This window comes from Numida meleagris, chromosome 18, assembly GCF_002078875.1.
Source record: "Numida meleagris isolate 19003 breed g44 Domestic line chromosome 18, NumMel1.0, whole genome shotgun sequence".
Lineage (NCBI taxonomy): Eukaryota > Metazoa > Chordata > Aves > Galliformes > Numididae > Numida > Numida meleagris.
The window spans coordinates 8,252,682-8,267,023 of record NC_034426.1 but is presented as its reverse complement, the minus strand read 5'-3'; the positions used below and the strand labels follow the sequence as shown (position 1 = coordinate 8,267,023).

The 14,342-nt window shown below is 39.0% G+C and overlaps 1 protein-coding gene across 2 annotated transcripts in view; it reads right to left on the bottom strand.

Moving 5' to 3' along the window:
- Window positions 1,677-14,342, bottom strand: part of USP32 (ubiquitin specific peptidase 32) — a 60,707-nt gene continuing 48,041 nt past the window's right edge. For both annotated transcript variants that reach the window (XM_021415735.1, XM_021415736.1), the window contains exons 21-34: window positions 14,161-14,266; window positions 13,384-13,557; window positions 12,678-12,852; window positions 12,017-12,168; window positions 11,310-11,421; window positions 10,575-10,786; window positions 9,024-9,208; window positions 8,388-8,474; window positions 7,536-7,656; window positions 6,930-7,121; window positions 6,057-6,348; window positions 5,209-5,654; window positions 4,557-4,649; window positions 1,677-4,024 (exon numbers count right to left, since the gene is read on the bottom strand). In XM_021415735.1, the coding sequence (XP_021271410.1) occupies window positions 3,851-4,024; window positions 4,557-4,649; window positions 5,209-5,654; window positions 6,057-6,348; window positions 6,930-7,121; window positions 7,536-7,656; window positions 8,388-8,474; window positions 9,024-9,208; window positions 10,575-10,786; window positions 11,310-11,421; window positions 12,017-12,168; window positions 12,678-12,852; window positions 13,384-13,557; window positions 14,161-14,266 (2,521 nt within the window). In that variant the 3' untranslated portion in view covers window positions 1,677-3,850. The remainder of the gene's footprint in view (window positions 4,025-4,556; window positions 4,650-5,208; window positions 5,655-6,056; window positions 6,349-6,929; window positions 7,122-7,535; window positions 7,657-8,387; window positions 8,475-9,023; window positions 9,209-10,574; window positions 10,787-11,309; window positions 11,422-12,016; window positions 12,169-12,677; window positions 12,853-13,383; window positions 13,558-14,160; window positions 14,267-14,342) is intronic.

The window sequence follows — 14,342 nt, the reverse complement described above, 5'->3', positions numbered from 1 at the left end:
CAAGAACTTTCTGCTGTGGTCGCTCGCTGAGGTCATGGTGCTGAGGAGCCATTCCGAGCCCCCGCTGCCTGAGACTCTGCTCTGCAAAACTACCTGAGGAAATAAGATGGGCTTCAGTTGACTTCAAGCTTTCTTTCCCTTCATAAAGAAACCGGGGGAAAAAAAAACAACCTACTGAGCTAGTGGTGCATGATAGCAAACATTTACTAAGACTTGTAAAGCAAGTGAAGACATCCCACTCTGTACTGACCACATCCACAGGACAATTGCTACAATTCCTAAGCAAAGCATTTTAACATCGAGGTGCAACACTTGGCCTTCTCCTTGCAGCACAAGTTACTCCTTCATTTTACAGACGTAACAGGTTATAAAACAAAATCAGGAGGAAGCTACGACTGCCTGTGCTCCATGTGACTCTTTTCCTTTAGCTACAGAGATTTTCCTTTGCTGGCTAAGGCAGCAGTTTCATTCTCTGGTCGCGGGTTTGCACAGGTGAAGCACACACACTGGGTAGCAGCATCCAGAAGCAGCACTCACGCACTCAGCCTGGTACTAAGAACTGTGCTTCCAAACCTGCATTTTCCTTTGGCCCGTGCTTTTTGTATGAACAGTATGTTACTTCCACCTGATGAAAGCAAGTATTCTGCTCGATCTAAGATGTCTATTGATCAATTATACAAAAAAAAAAAAGAATGCTTAAGCACAGAATCACTAACCGCCATTTACTTCAGATTCTATTATAACACGATACAAATCTCACTTCAGAAGATGCTCTACCTGGTGAGGCAAAACCCCGCGGCAATAAGCAACATGCCGGAGATGCTCCTGCACCGTAAAACTCGCACTTCGTCGCTGCCGCGGGACCGAGAGGAACCTTTGCTTTCCGCGGCAGCGCGGAGCTGTGGCCGCGGGGCAGCGCTGCCCTCGCGCGGTGCCGGCTCCGTCTCCCGGCTGCAGCCTCGTGGCAGCTTCGCAGCACGCCCTGCACCCACACGGCTCAGCGCGGGGCTTCCCGGGGCTCCGTTATTCACGGAGCGTTGGGAAGTGACATCTTTGATTACTTTCCGTTAAACTCCAAGCAAGCCTCGCTTAGCACTGTGTGGGAACCCGGAATGAAGTTTTATAGCTTGAATTTCAATCGCCCGAACACGCAAACAAAAATAATGAAATATTAAAGACTTTTCCCCCCACTTTAATGATCTGCGGAAGGCTTCCCAGGGCAGTTAGCTAGGAATTTCAGGTTCACCCACTGCAATTTAAGTCATCACCGATCTCATATCAGAGCTATCATCAAAAACACACCACAAAAAAAAGAGAATCACTTAATTCAAAGCAATTCAGTGCACTAGCTCCTCAGACTTATTTCGAAGAAGGAAATAGATGCCGCTCTCTCTCATGCATACAGGCTCACATTTAAATAGGATGAAATGGCCTAATTCTAAAAACTTAACAGAACGTCCTCAAATGGAAAACTAAAATAACTTAAATTGCAGAACTATCGAGTTATTTTAGCTCTGCCAAGAGCAATGCTGGGCAAACTACAAGGACTTGCTGGATGCTTATTCACACGTTTCAGTCTCTGGAGCTGAAAAACACATCTGAGCTTAATTAAGAGAGCACAGAAACTTCACGGCAGGAAAAGAGCTATTAAAAATATCTGACAAGAGGCGACACTATCTGCATCCACAGTATTTAATTTGTTTGAATAATATAGTTACAGATAAACGGGTTCACTCCATATACAATTACCAATACCTTTTTTTAATACAGCTCATATTCCAGTACATCAACACTATTTTATTTACAAGGTATTTATGTACATTAACATCTTTCTAAAGTCAGTGCATTGTCAATAAGCTTTATACAATAATTTACAAAGTGAATGTAGTTAATAGTTAACTTAATAAATTTACTACTAAATCATGAATTAATTTAATTTAAAAAATTAATTACAACCAACGTAACAAACACAGAAGATCAAATAACATTAGTAGATTGTGCTACCTGCTTAAATAAAACATTTTAAAGGAAATCAGTTGAAAATCTTTCACTTTTCATGGAGTTTGGGGAGGGAGGAATAGACAAATGGGAACTGAAAAAAGCTTCTAACCTAGAAGTTCGCCATTTGTTTTTCTTCAGTCTCAATGTTTATATCACTTTAAAGATAAGAGTGTACGGGATAGGGAGCAACACTTCACAAGTAAGACAATACTCATTTTGGAACTGACCTGCTGTCCTGACGGAGGCACGACCTCCAGAGACAGGGAGGTTTTCGCTTGAGTGCAGACAGCAAGACCAGCTGATCTAACTTCTTAAACAGATAAAACCCCGATCCTTCTGGAAATTATACACTTACTGGTAGGCTTGGCATTCTTGTAAAACGCATTAAAAAGAAGCCTAAAATTTATTTCAGAGATCAACAACGTAAGTATCAACTGTTAGTGAGGATACGAAATCTAAAGAATTTGGAAGATGACACGTGACAAAATCGGTAAGCATCTGAGATTCAGTTGAAGAACAAAGGGGCGAAAGTGTGAAACTTTTCATTTGTATATGCAGACACTAACACTGAGAACGTTTAAAGAAATGCCTACTCAAAGAATAACCATCTTTTTTTCTGGTCTCCTCCAAGACTTGCTCATACTTCCCTTCAACGCAATAAGCCCATGAACTCAAAAGAGCATCTTGCAAGGGTATGAAAAGCAATTCTGTTTTAATTGCAAGTATACGCATAACCCGTTGCAAAACAGAAGATTCCAAAAGGCAACCAAATTTTGAAAAAAGAAACCTTATTAAATTAAGAAATCAATAAAAAAATAAAAACCCATGAATGCTACGATAGCTACCTGACAACCACAGCTTCTTATTGGTTTGAAATACACAGTGGATTAATTCACAGCCATTCACTCCAGAGCCCTTACAACAACAAAAACAAACTGTTTTTGAATTATATGAATTTTTTAAAAGTGCAAACTTAAAAGCAACACCAGTCATGAAACATAAGCTCAAGCATCTTTCCTTCCAAAAGCTGGGAACATCTTGTGCAATGTGCACATTTTAAGACACCATGCGTGCAATCACCGCTACTCTTCAACCTGAAGTTTCTTCTCAAGTCATCTCAAAAGTTTCAGATAGCAATCCTCAGGCAGAAAAGCCATTCCTGAAACATGTTGATCTGCACAGCCAACACGTGGAGAAAACACAGTTAAAAGAAACCATTCAAGTGTAGAAATTAATCTCTTCTCAAATTAGGATTTGGTTGTGCTCCCAACATGCAGAAAGAAAGCAACTGATACATTAGTGGTGGCAAAACTGGAAAACATTCCCGCTCTTGATGTTCACTCTTTCGATTTGTCTGCTTTCCATTCTCTTTCTGTCCCTGTTTTGCCAGTAAAATGCAATAAAACTGCAGGAAAAAGGAGGTAGCAACATCATGTTGTCCAAAGACAACACTACATTTTTCCCCATATTTTAAATCTAAGGAGAACTTCAGGGGGTTGTTAGAATAGTTGATAAACTCTACACTACTTTGCTTAGCTCTTATTTGGACTACTAAATTTAGCTCTTATTTGGTCCTAGTCGGCTTTTCTCAAACCATTTTATTTAAAGGCCAATGGCAGTCTCAGCCTGATGTCTAACATCAGAAACATTTAGAGCATGTAGTGAGACAACAGAACAAAACGATACTATCTCTATATTAACTGCTGTTTAGTTAGGGTTTTCTTTTTGTGCTTTCAGATCACAGGGTACAATAACTACACTTAGCTTATCTGTCTCGATAACATTTTGCCAAATGTAAGTTTCAGGGTGTTATCCCTCATATTCCAGCAGTCCATGGAAGATCATCCTTTCACTGTAGAACACAGTACTTCTTATAATCTGACTCAAAGTCTTCATCCATGCTGCTTGTGTCTGCCATCTTTTTGCCGTCAATCTTTGGCAGAAATTGTGCATAGTCTACCCCCTGCTGCTCATAGAAAAGAATGTAGGCAGAGTCGGTGTCGATTTCATCAGGATGCAATTCCTGCAAAACAGAAAAACTCGTTCTGAAATAGGCATTGGTACAACTGTGTTACTGTCACTCCACTTCAAATACACACGATTGCCCTGGAAACGGTGACTCTTAAGGGGCTGTTTACAACCACAAGGATCACATTTTCTGCCTTCTTTATTACAGTTATCAGGCTCCATTATATACTTGGAAAATTTTATAGAGCCAATACTCAGAAATACTGGAACTTAAGTATTCAGTAACTGAATACAAAACAGCTAGCGTCAGGAAAAAATATTCTTGGATTTCCATTTTCAGTAGCATTTCCATCTTCAAACACAACAAGCATCTTTCCTTAAGCACACGATAGCAGCTGATGAACAAATGTTAACTTGAAAGAAGCCTCATGTACAATTTTAGTTAAAAAACAAAGAAACACCACAACAATACTTCTGTGAAGCAACTTCGGAGATGTTTATGATTTTAAAAGAAGAGTTCTCACAAAATGCAAGTTCCTTTGAATCTAGCTACCTGCGGCTGCAATTTGTTACAACAGAAGATTTACCTTACAGCTACTGTCATTGTAGCAGTACCACTTGTTGTTTGGGTTTTTGGCATAAGTGACATAATGACCCCCTCCCATAATTCCTGAATGGCACTGAGGAAAAAGAAGAAGAAAATTCTGGCTCAGACATCACAACTGAGAATTCACAGAACAAATTCACAATTTTTTTTACTGAGTAACAACGGTTCATGACAATCTCTACCTGCCAAAGGAGCTTAAATGCTACAGACTCTCTTAAACACAATCTCTTTCCTCTGAAGTAGCAGCACATTGCGTGTGCCAAAGACACTCCATGCATACTGGCCCCAGCAGCTAAGCATGCCCCATCCACAGCCAGTCTCCCTCTGCCCTTCAATTCCTTTTACTATCCAATTTTATTTCATTATTTTTCTCATCTCATAAAAGATATCAGTGCTCCTGCTAATTCTGTTCTGTGTTTACTCTTTTTTTATTATTAAATGACTGGATCTGATCAAGCAGAAAAAGCATTATGCAGAGACACTTCTCATTCAGTTTTAAAGGCAGATTTATTTTGCTAGCTACGCTTTTTTCTCCTTCTTGATAAATCTTTTCTTTATAAAAAGTAAACAACGAACATGTTTAGTCAATCAATGCCACAAAGACAGTTCACTCGCATAAAAAGCCAACTTACCGAAATTGCATATAGATTGTAAATAGGGTTAACACAAACTTCTTCTCTTTGGTCATCTGCAATATCATCCTCGCTGTGGTTATCCACCTGACCATTGATGCTACCATTACTATACGCGTTCTGTTCACAAATGTATCCGTTGGCTAGAGTTACCTCATTGTCCTGAGCAGTATACAGTTCAGCACACAGTTCACTCTGACTACCACCCAAATTCTGCCCTCTCGTCAGAGTATCGCTTCGATCAGAAGCAATTTTCTGTTCCTGGTCAGTGCCATTTTCTTTACTTCCGTCCAAGTTTTCTTTGCTACTTGACAGTTTGTTTTTCCCCAGTTGTGGTAGCCGCAGACGCCCTTTGCCTCTTCCTAAAGTCCTTGGGCTACTGTTTGGGCTGCTGTTCTTACTTGAAGGACAGCTGGTTCCGCTTTTCCTCCCCAGAGATGGCGATGCTAGAACAGAAAACATTGGGACTACTAAGATAAGTAAACACACACTCCAGATTTTTGCAAATAATCAAACATTGAAAGAACACGCTGTTCCACTGCAACTAATGAGTGCTATATAAAAGTAGAAGTAGCTGTGCACACACATACCTATCAACTGAGATTTGACTTTCATGCAGGAGCACGTTCTTCAGACTCAATTCAGCCTGCTATACACGAGTGTGGGCAGTACTGGTATTTGGTAATGTTCTTTTTTTTTTTTTTTTAAATGGTAAAGCTTCACTAAGTTATCCAAAGCAAACAATAGAAATGGTGTTTCAGAATAACGTAGTGCTTCAGCAAAAAAAAAAAATAGTATATAATGTTTCCCAATTATCAGCTTTAGTGAAATTTTACCTAATTACCTACCTTTGATATTATTCATGACATTTGCAGCGTTGAGGGATGATGGACTTCTGTTCACAGCATCTCCTTCTGCTGAAGGAGTGATCTGCAGATCTATTTTTTTAGAGTCCCCTTGAAGAGTCCGCGCTTCAGGAATTTCGTCAATTTGAGGAGGTAACAGTTTTCTCTGAAAATGACTTGGATCCCTTTGTACCAAAAAGGCACTTGGGTCAAAATTTTCTCGGGGAAATTTAACAATTTTCTGAGATTTTATCCAGCGGCCATTTACAAACTGAAACCTTTTCAGGTGAATGATCTAAGGAGAGAAACACGTTACAGAAAATTAAAGGATTCTATCACAGTGAGTAAATAACAGTGAGTAATTTCACTGTTAGAAAGCATTTTTTCTCCTGAAGCATACACATTTTATCATTCATTAATAAAACAGTAACCATGTAGTACATGACAATTTGGATTGTGGAACTAACATTTTCAAGGGGAAATGATGGAAAAGTTTGCTTCTCTACAGTGACAAATATAGTGGTGTTTTGTATAACCTACCAAGACTGAAAGCAACAAACACAGGTGGTTACACAACTAGACAAAAGATCACGTTGCCAAAAAGACTGCTTAAGTGTGAACTCTGTCAGAACAGATGAAACCGAATGCAAAATGCCACCGCTTGCTGCAATGTATCAGCTAAAAAGATTCAAAAGGACATGAGGTTTATTTCAAGTTATTCGCCTGCACTACAGAAATGTGTGCTGCAAACTAAGTCAATGCCATTCTGAGATCATGAGCAAAAACACAGAACAAGATGACAAAACTAGCGATTCAGATCTGTAACCAATGCCCTTTGCTTTTATTGCTGTAGAGGAAAATTAAACAATATCATACCAAAATGGGAGGAAGCCTCCAGAGATCTAGTTTTTTTGTAGCCAAACAATGGGTCTTGCATTTGGAACAGTAGTACATCTCATCTTCGCCCAGTTCTTCCTCGCTGGTGAAGGCTCGAAGACAACTATCCAGGTTGATGGGCTCTGCTTGAGCTCGGCGGCTTTGCTCAACACTTTCATGCTCTTCTACAATCTAAAGTGAGACAGGACTGTATCTGACTTGGAAATACATACAAATTGCTCAGAGGAAGCCTCTGTTTGCAGTATCACACTAAAAACATCATACACTAGTTAAGGATGCGAACTAGACGTGCTCAATTTTAGCAGAAAATTTATTTTGATTATGAAGAGGCAAGCATACGACTAACACACTGCCCTTATTCTTGGCGTACAAGATAATCCGTAAAGTGCAACATTCTGGTTAGCTACTCCAGTTCAACTCAGCTACGTGTCTACCTTCAGATCTGTTTTGTAGACTCAATGAATCAAATAGGTTTACTCACATGGATAACTGTTCATGACACTGGCATCCTTAGAAAAATCTATGCATTAACTTAATCTTGGCGAACTACTAACAAATAACAAAGGGTTTCTGTTGCAATTTTACCCGTTCCTGGGATGTCTGGTAGCGCAGATGGAGTGCTGTTGGATCCCAGTCTACAGCAATGTAAGCATTCCCAATAGAAGCTCTATCCTCTGTGCACTCAATTTTACAGCCACGACAAAATCTAAGACAAAAAGTTAGAGGTGGGATGTACGCTGCCCAAAGCCTGTCCCATTTTACATTACTTCACACTTCAGTGTAAAATAGAGACTTTTACAAAACAATTATTAGGACAGGTTTAGTACAGAATTTTAATCCACATGATAAATGGAAGCAGTTGAGTAATCCCAACTATCTACCTGCGTATAATGTTGAACAGAACTATCTACTGCACGCACACACAAATAAATCCCATGTTTTGTTTCCACAAGCAAACACACATTTAGCTAATTGTAAAGGTCTGGAATTTTCAGTAGCACGTCTGTTAGGACACGTGCCCAGGGTGAATATCGAACTGTCCTATTTCAGTTCTTACTCCCCAAGCGGCAGAGAAACTGCGAGGGCAGAGCTACATATTTTAAAAGTTCGATTTTGTATGAAATCCCCCCAAATCACCCAAACACGTACATTATGTGTCTGCATATAGGCACACAGAGTATGTTAAGGAGTTAAAAGTTGCGTGTTTTTTTTAATGATCTCCTGACTTTCTCCAAATTTAAGGTTTCTGTCAGCAGAACTTTCAGCTCTCCAAGTCACAAAAGTTATTCTGCAGTGCAAGTCTGCCATGGGACGGTGCTGGTTAAATTAGATTCTTGATTCTTATTGGTATTAGCTCTGAAGAAGGAAATATATCAAAATCCCATCACCGTAAATTACATTTCTGCTGAAGTGATTCCCTTAAGTCTAAAAATTTACCTGTACCATGGACACCAAGCACAAGAATTTCCATCCTTCTGAACGACTCTCAGGGTGAACGGATACTGATATCCCATGCTGTCATCACTGGAACAGAAGAGAACACAACATAATCATAACGTACATGACTGTTAGAAGTCCCTGGAATAACAAACTATGCAGTAATTTATTGTTAAGATACATGAAATGCAATCACATGACAACTGCATTGTTTTTCCATTTGAATGAGTTATCAATCAGTGCATGAGAATGAATCAATTAAGTTGTGCCAAGCATACCTTTATGTGCAACTGGAAGGCTTACTGTACGCAGCTACAGTAAAAGAATTGAAAGACTGTTGTTTTCTTTAATTATTCTCATTAAAGTTCAGGACTCTAAGGTGAATTCTTACAAAAATAACCCACTAGATGGAATCCATAGGCAGAAATCACTTGAGGTAGAAGTGCACAAAATTATTCCTAGAATAGTTGGCATTAAAAGCTTAATTATACATTTAGAAGCATATACTCATTCAACAGAGCTTTATGAGAAGTTAAAATTCATGAAGATGAAAACAGAGTATTTTTAAAATCTTGTAAACAAATCTAAGCTACCATATTACACAGCCCAAGCCAAAGGCCGGCATGCCAAACTCACCAGTCCTGGGCATGATTACTGGCTTCCTGAGGGGGGAGGGGGCTGGCAAGCCTGGAAACCTGAATCCATACTGCATCATACAGATCTTTTTTCCGTGTGTGAACTGTGCAGGGAACAATTAGTGGCATTCCAAAGAGACTAGGACGATTCTTCTGAGATGAAAGAAAATATAATTCTGTCCGCATCTGCATAAGTGGGAAAAAAAGAATGACTCATAAGCACACATTACCTCCTATTACCATAATGACTAGCATGCTGACCTCGTTTTATATTTTATGTTTCAGCAATTAAAACAAGCCATTAATTCTATTAGAAGTGCTCTATTTCAGCAATTTTTTCACCTTTTTTTTCAGTTTCACTGAATCTGCCTGAAAGCCTTTTTGTATTATTTTATGGTATCACAGCAATGTTATTTAAGCACTTGACCACATCAACAAACATCTGTTTCAACTATGTACTTTTTTTGTATATCACATGATGCACATTTCTTATCTTTCTCATCACATAGCAATGCTGAAATGCAGACAGACACTGAATGATGCTATTACCTGCCCCCAAACGACCTCTATCTATACTGGGCAAGTTTATGTTCTGTAGAGAAAGGGAACCTTTGTTTACAGAATACACATCTTACTCCATGCAGACAAACTGGCCTTTGTGCCACACCTCTCATTTGCAGCAAAGATTTAACACACTGACTTAATGACACCTGTGTACAGTAAGCTGCTATGGCCTTGCAAAAATTGTATACAACTGACCCTTCCCATCAATTAGGTTTTTGACAATGATGAAAAGAGACTGCTAGAATAGCTTCCTCTTTCCTCTTACTGAGAGGAGCACAACTAGCAAGCCATAATGGCTCAGAAGCATTCTACCCATCACCCAAGAAATTCTACCGAACTTGAGGGAACGGAAACTTGAGAGAATAAAGAAAAGCCTCATACAAACATGCAGTAAATTATAATAGCCTCCCAGCCCACATCCACTAAGTTGGAAATGTCAGCAGGCTCTGAAGACACAAGACAGCGCACACCAAATGCACGGCTATTTGAGGTGGTCAGCCATCCAGCTCTGGCATGTGGAGTTCAACACTACTACAGACGCTTGTGACAGAGTAGTTAATGCCAACAGAATGAGCCATGAATATACTATGCATCTTCACTCTGTTTCCGAGTATGAAATAAGGCTGTTCCACATAACGGAGAAGAAACATTTCAAGTAGTTCCTCTAAGGAGGATATTTTCTGCTCAAAGGATCCTAGAACATTTAAATCAGGGAGCTAGCGAGCAACCAAGTGTGCATCTCAGCATTAGAGAACTGGGAAGCACGCCAACACTAATGCAAGAAAAATACACCAACTTTAGACATTACAATTTAAATCTACAAGAGTTGTGTGTCCAAATAACTGGGTGCACAGACAGTAGGGAAACATATTCATGATCCCTTATAAGAAATACATATTGATTTACCATATGGGTATAGAATACCATCACTGACTTTCTCCAAGTGTGTTACACAAATAATTTAAAACGAATGCAAAAACCTACTAACCATTTTTCTGTGGACTGCAATTATGTACCCTGTACATGGGCTATCAGAAAGCAAGGGCACGTGACCGTTGAGAGTCCAGTTGGCAAGGTTACGCTCTGTTCCACATGGCACTACAGTATTTGGCATTCCGTTCGGAATCAGGGTTGGTTTGGGAAGGTCCCCGTTCATCATTATGTTGGGTGCTCCGTTAGCCGATGACCCAGTCGAGATATCTGTAGATAGACAATTACATTCTTACTCATCTTCACCAACCATTACACATCACAAGCTTTTTAGGTAATCTTTTAGTCATAATCTTTTATTTGCCTGTAACTTCGCAAAACCCAGAGCATGCAAGAGCAAGGAATAACAGAGGTGTTTACAATCCATGAAACCACAAACAAAAAAACAAAAGCCGAAACTGAACACCATGGGTTTTTGTTTTGTTTTGTTTCTTAATACATTCTACTTCAGTGCCAATCCACAAATAACAAAATATTTTGCATCTTTCTAACTAAAATGAGTATATAGTGATCCTCAGAGTGCTGTGCTGGGCATAACCCTAACAAGGATCACAGACCATCAGCCCCCACTGAGACTGCTCACAGCACCTCTGCAGGTCACAACTTGGACTTGTGTCTTTTTTTCCAGTCTCTTTTACACTGTACTAACTGGTAAGGTTTTTCTCTTGAATTTCTGCAGTACCTAAGCACTGAGTATTTTACATGAATGGGAAATAATTTTGTTTTCTTGTACCTGATTGCACAGGACTTGATGCTGATGTAGGAGATCCTGGAACTGGAATTTCAAATGCACACAAAAACCCGCTCACCGATAACCGGACTTTCTGGTTGTCCTGAGGAAAATTCTTCATTGAAAAAGGGAACATCAGTCAGATGCGTACGTACTTCTGTGACTCCAAACACGTTTTTGCTCTTTTGAAAACAGTACACCTATCAATTAACTGCTTTCTGACACCTTTCTCGAAGGAGAAAGAACAGCCAACAAGCAGATTTTGTGCCAATGTAAGCATACCACACACTCTGTATAGAACTTCCACTTTAGTCTCCAGCCTCTTGGCAGTGCTTAAGCTCATCACAGCACTCTCACCTGAGATTTGTTACAGGGTGATTATATCATGTTTCTCCAAAAAATATCATTAGTAATGAATTCAATTAAAACTTCTGCAAGCTTTTACTTTTCATTTTATTTACAAGTGGTTTATCTTTGCTCAGCTTACTCTGATTTTAATTTAAAGCAAGTTAAACTACAGTTTAAGATTGAAATATAAATTAAAGATCATATATAGATACCGCCAAACTGACTTGTTTAATCACACTTTCAGTTAAATTATTTCACATTTCTGGTATACAAAGCTTAATGTCAAAAAGAATGAAGACACATGCCAACGTACACAAATAACGGTAAGAAATTTGCAGCAGTGAATTTTTTTTTTTTTTTACCTTTATATTGGAACCATGCACTTCTGCAAGTAGTATCTGCTCTGGTTTTAGTCCACAGAGTTCACTTAACTGTTTTTTCAAACCCGTATATTTTTCATCCATGTTCAATCTCAGGCCGTATCGAACGGGAGTGGTACCATCCAATTTGATTACTTCAGAGGGGAAAAGAAACGCCACGGTCAGCAAATCAGGAAAGAATTAATGGAAATACAATATTACATATCCTACTTATACAGAAGTAACTTTTCGCACTAAGATCTGATTTTCATTTTATGCTTTTTAATTTATTACCAGGCAATAAGATTTGTTCAGCTTTTTATCAGCTTTCCTCTTCTTGCTCTGTGCAGACTGAGGACAGTCTTCACAACACAGGAAGCAAAGTTCTCAAGACCTCAATTTTTTGTTTCTGTACTAAGTTCTTTAGTCGAGATTGAAAGCAGACCATCTGTGCTCAGTTTTTAAAGGTTTTATTTTAGTTTAACCGCGTTCCAATGGAAATTCTTGTACTCTATGATATAGAATTGTACAACTGTTTTAAGCGTAAATGCTGACACAAACAAATTTGGGATGTTTTAGAGCTGTTCCTTGAAAATCCATTCTACACACACAGCTTCTATTTTAGCACAAGCAATTTTATAGGGAGATAAATAACACCACTCACCTGTAATTTCTAGGTGCATGTAGCTATCCATGGGCAAAGGTAAGGATAAAAAATTGAAAGGGTCAAACCTAACGCTTATATGTCCACAAGTTTTACATTTAACTTGTGATTTCAGCTGCCCATGAAATAAATCTACAACAATTGATCTGTTTCTTCTCAGATGGTTTTCCCAGGCCTAAAAGAAATTCCAGAGAAACAGCACAAAGTTAGAAGTTGCAGACTACTTGCCTGCACTACGGGAAAAGGCTGTGTTGGGAAACCTCCCAAGTTCTGTCAACCTATGGAATTCAAGTGCATTTCCACAGAAGTGGTTTACTGATTTATTAAAAACAGGGAGCATTTAGTTTCAGTGGGAGTAAAGAATAGTTCTTTCCCTTAGCAAGATAATCAAAGTGCGACATCATTTGAAGTACTTCTGAAAGGATCATCACCTTGAAAAAAATGTCTTATCATTCTGAAGTCATTCAAAATGACCGTGAAATATCATCTTTATATCTTATTATAATAATTAAACTTATTTTCTAATCAGACATGAAATTGACTCCTGAAATCACAAATCTAACAAGTTTCAAAAGACAGTCCAATCCTGAAAGAATATTGCCACACACACAGAAATAAAGCAGTTTCTAACAGCTTACTGTTAAGAAGGGAAATCAGAAAAACAAAACAAATGAACCTAAACAAATGAAAATACTTGGACTTCTACCTCAGCTGCTACTTCCCAGTCTGGTCGACCATCGCTGTCTTTCAGTTCAACATAGGGCTTATCATGAACTCTGTTCAAATCCTCGTGAAGACCATCCAAAAGAAAAGCAAGGAGCTCCTGCGAGTCTTGCTGTTGAAAGCCATTAAATCTTGGAGCGTATTTTGCTATTGTCCACTACAAAAAAGCCAGAATGTTGCTTCACGTTACGTGACAAAAGTTGTAACAACAAATCAAAATATCATAGAGAAAACGTGTGCTGTCAACAAATGCAACTGCCAAGAGTTAAAGACAACTCCCCGTGCTTTCAGAATAAAAGACTCCTGACATGTAATGCATAATCTTTTGATCCTAACAAGGGCTACAAAAATCCACATCTTACAACCTCCAATTTGTATCAGGCAAATCCCTTGAGTTCACAACCACTGAATCATGATCATATTCAACAGAAAGCTGCTCTAGTGCTGACCGCCAGGACGGATGCACCCTGGCCTCCTCCAGATGGGTGTCTTGGCTGGACACAGGCCTTTCTAGAGGAGCAAGCACCGTGACCACTTTGGAGTAACAAGTGATGATCCCAGATACTCCCAGATACATTTGTTGGCTTCATAGCCAACTTCTATCACACAGAGTGTACCTCCACATTTCCTTTCCTTTCTCTACAGAGATACTCATTTGAGTCCCAGAAACATACAGCTAACACTGAGAAAAAGTGCATTAAATTTTCTGCTATTTTAAGAAATTCTTCCTTTCTGCTTTTAAATAACACTCATCACTTACCCGCAACTTCAGTGGTGCTATATTCTTCTGAGTCCCACTCCACAGCTCCTGAACTAAATCCCCATAGCACTTGGCCATGTGTCCTTTCATTCCTATTGGATTTGTCCTAGAAATGACAAAGTAATTAACACCAAGGTAAAGTTAAACAAAATTCAAGCATGAATATAGATGAGGAAGCACAA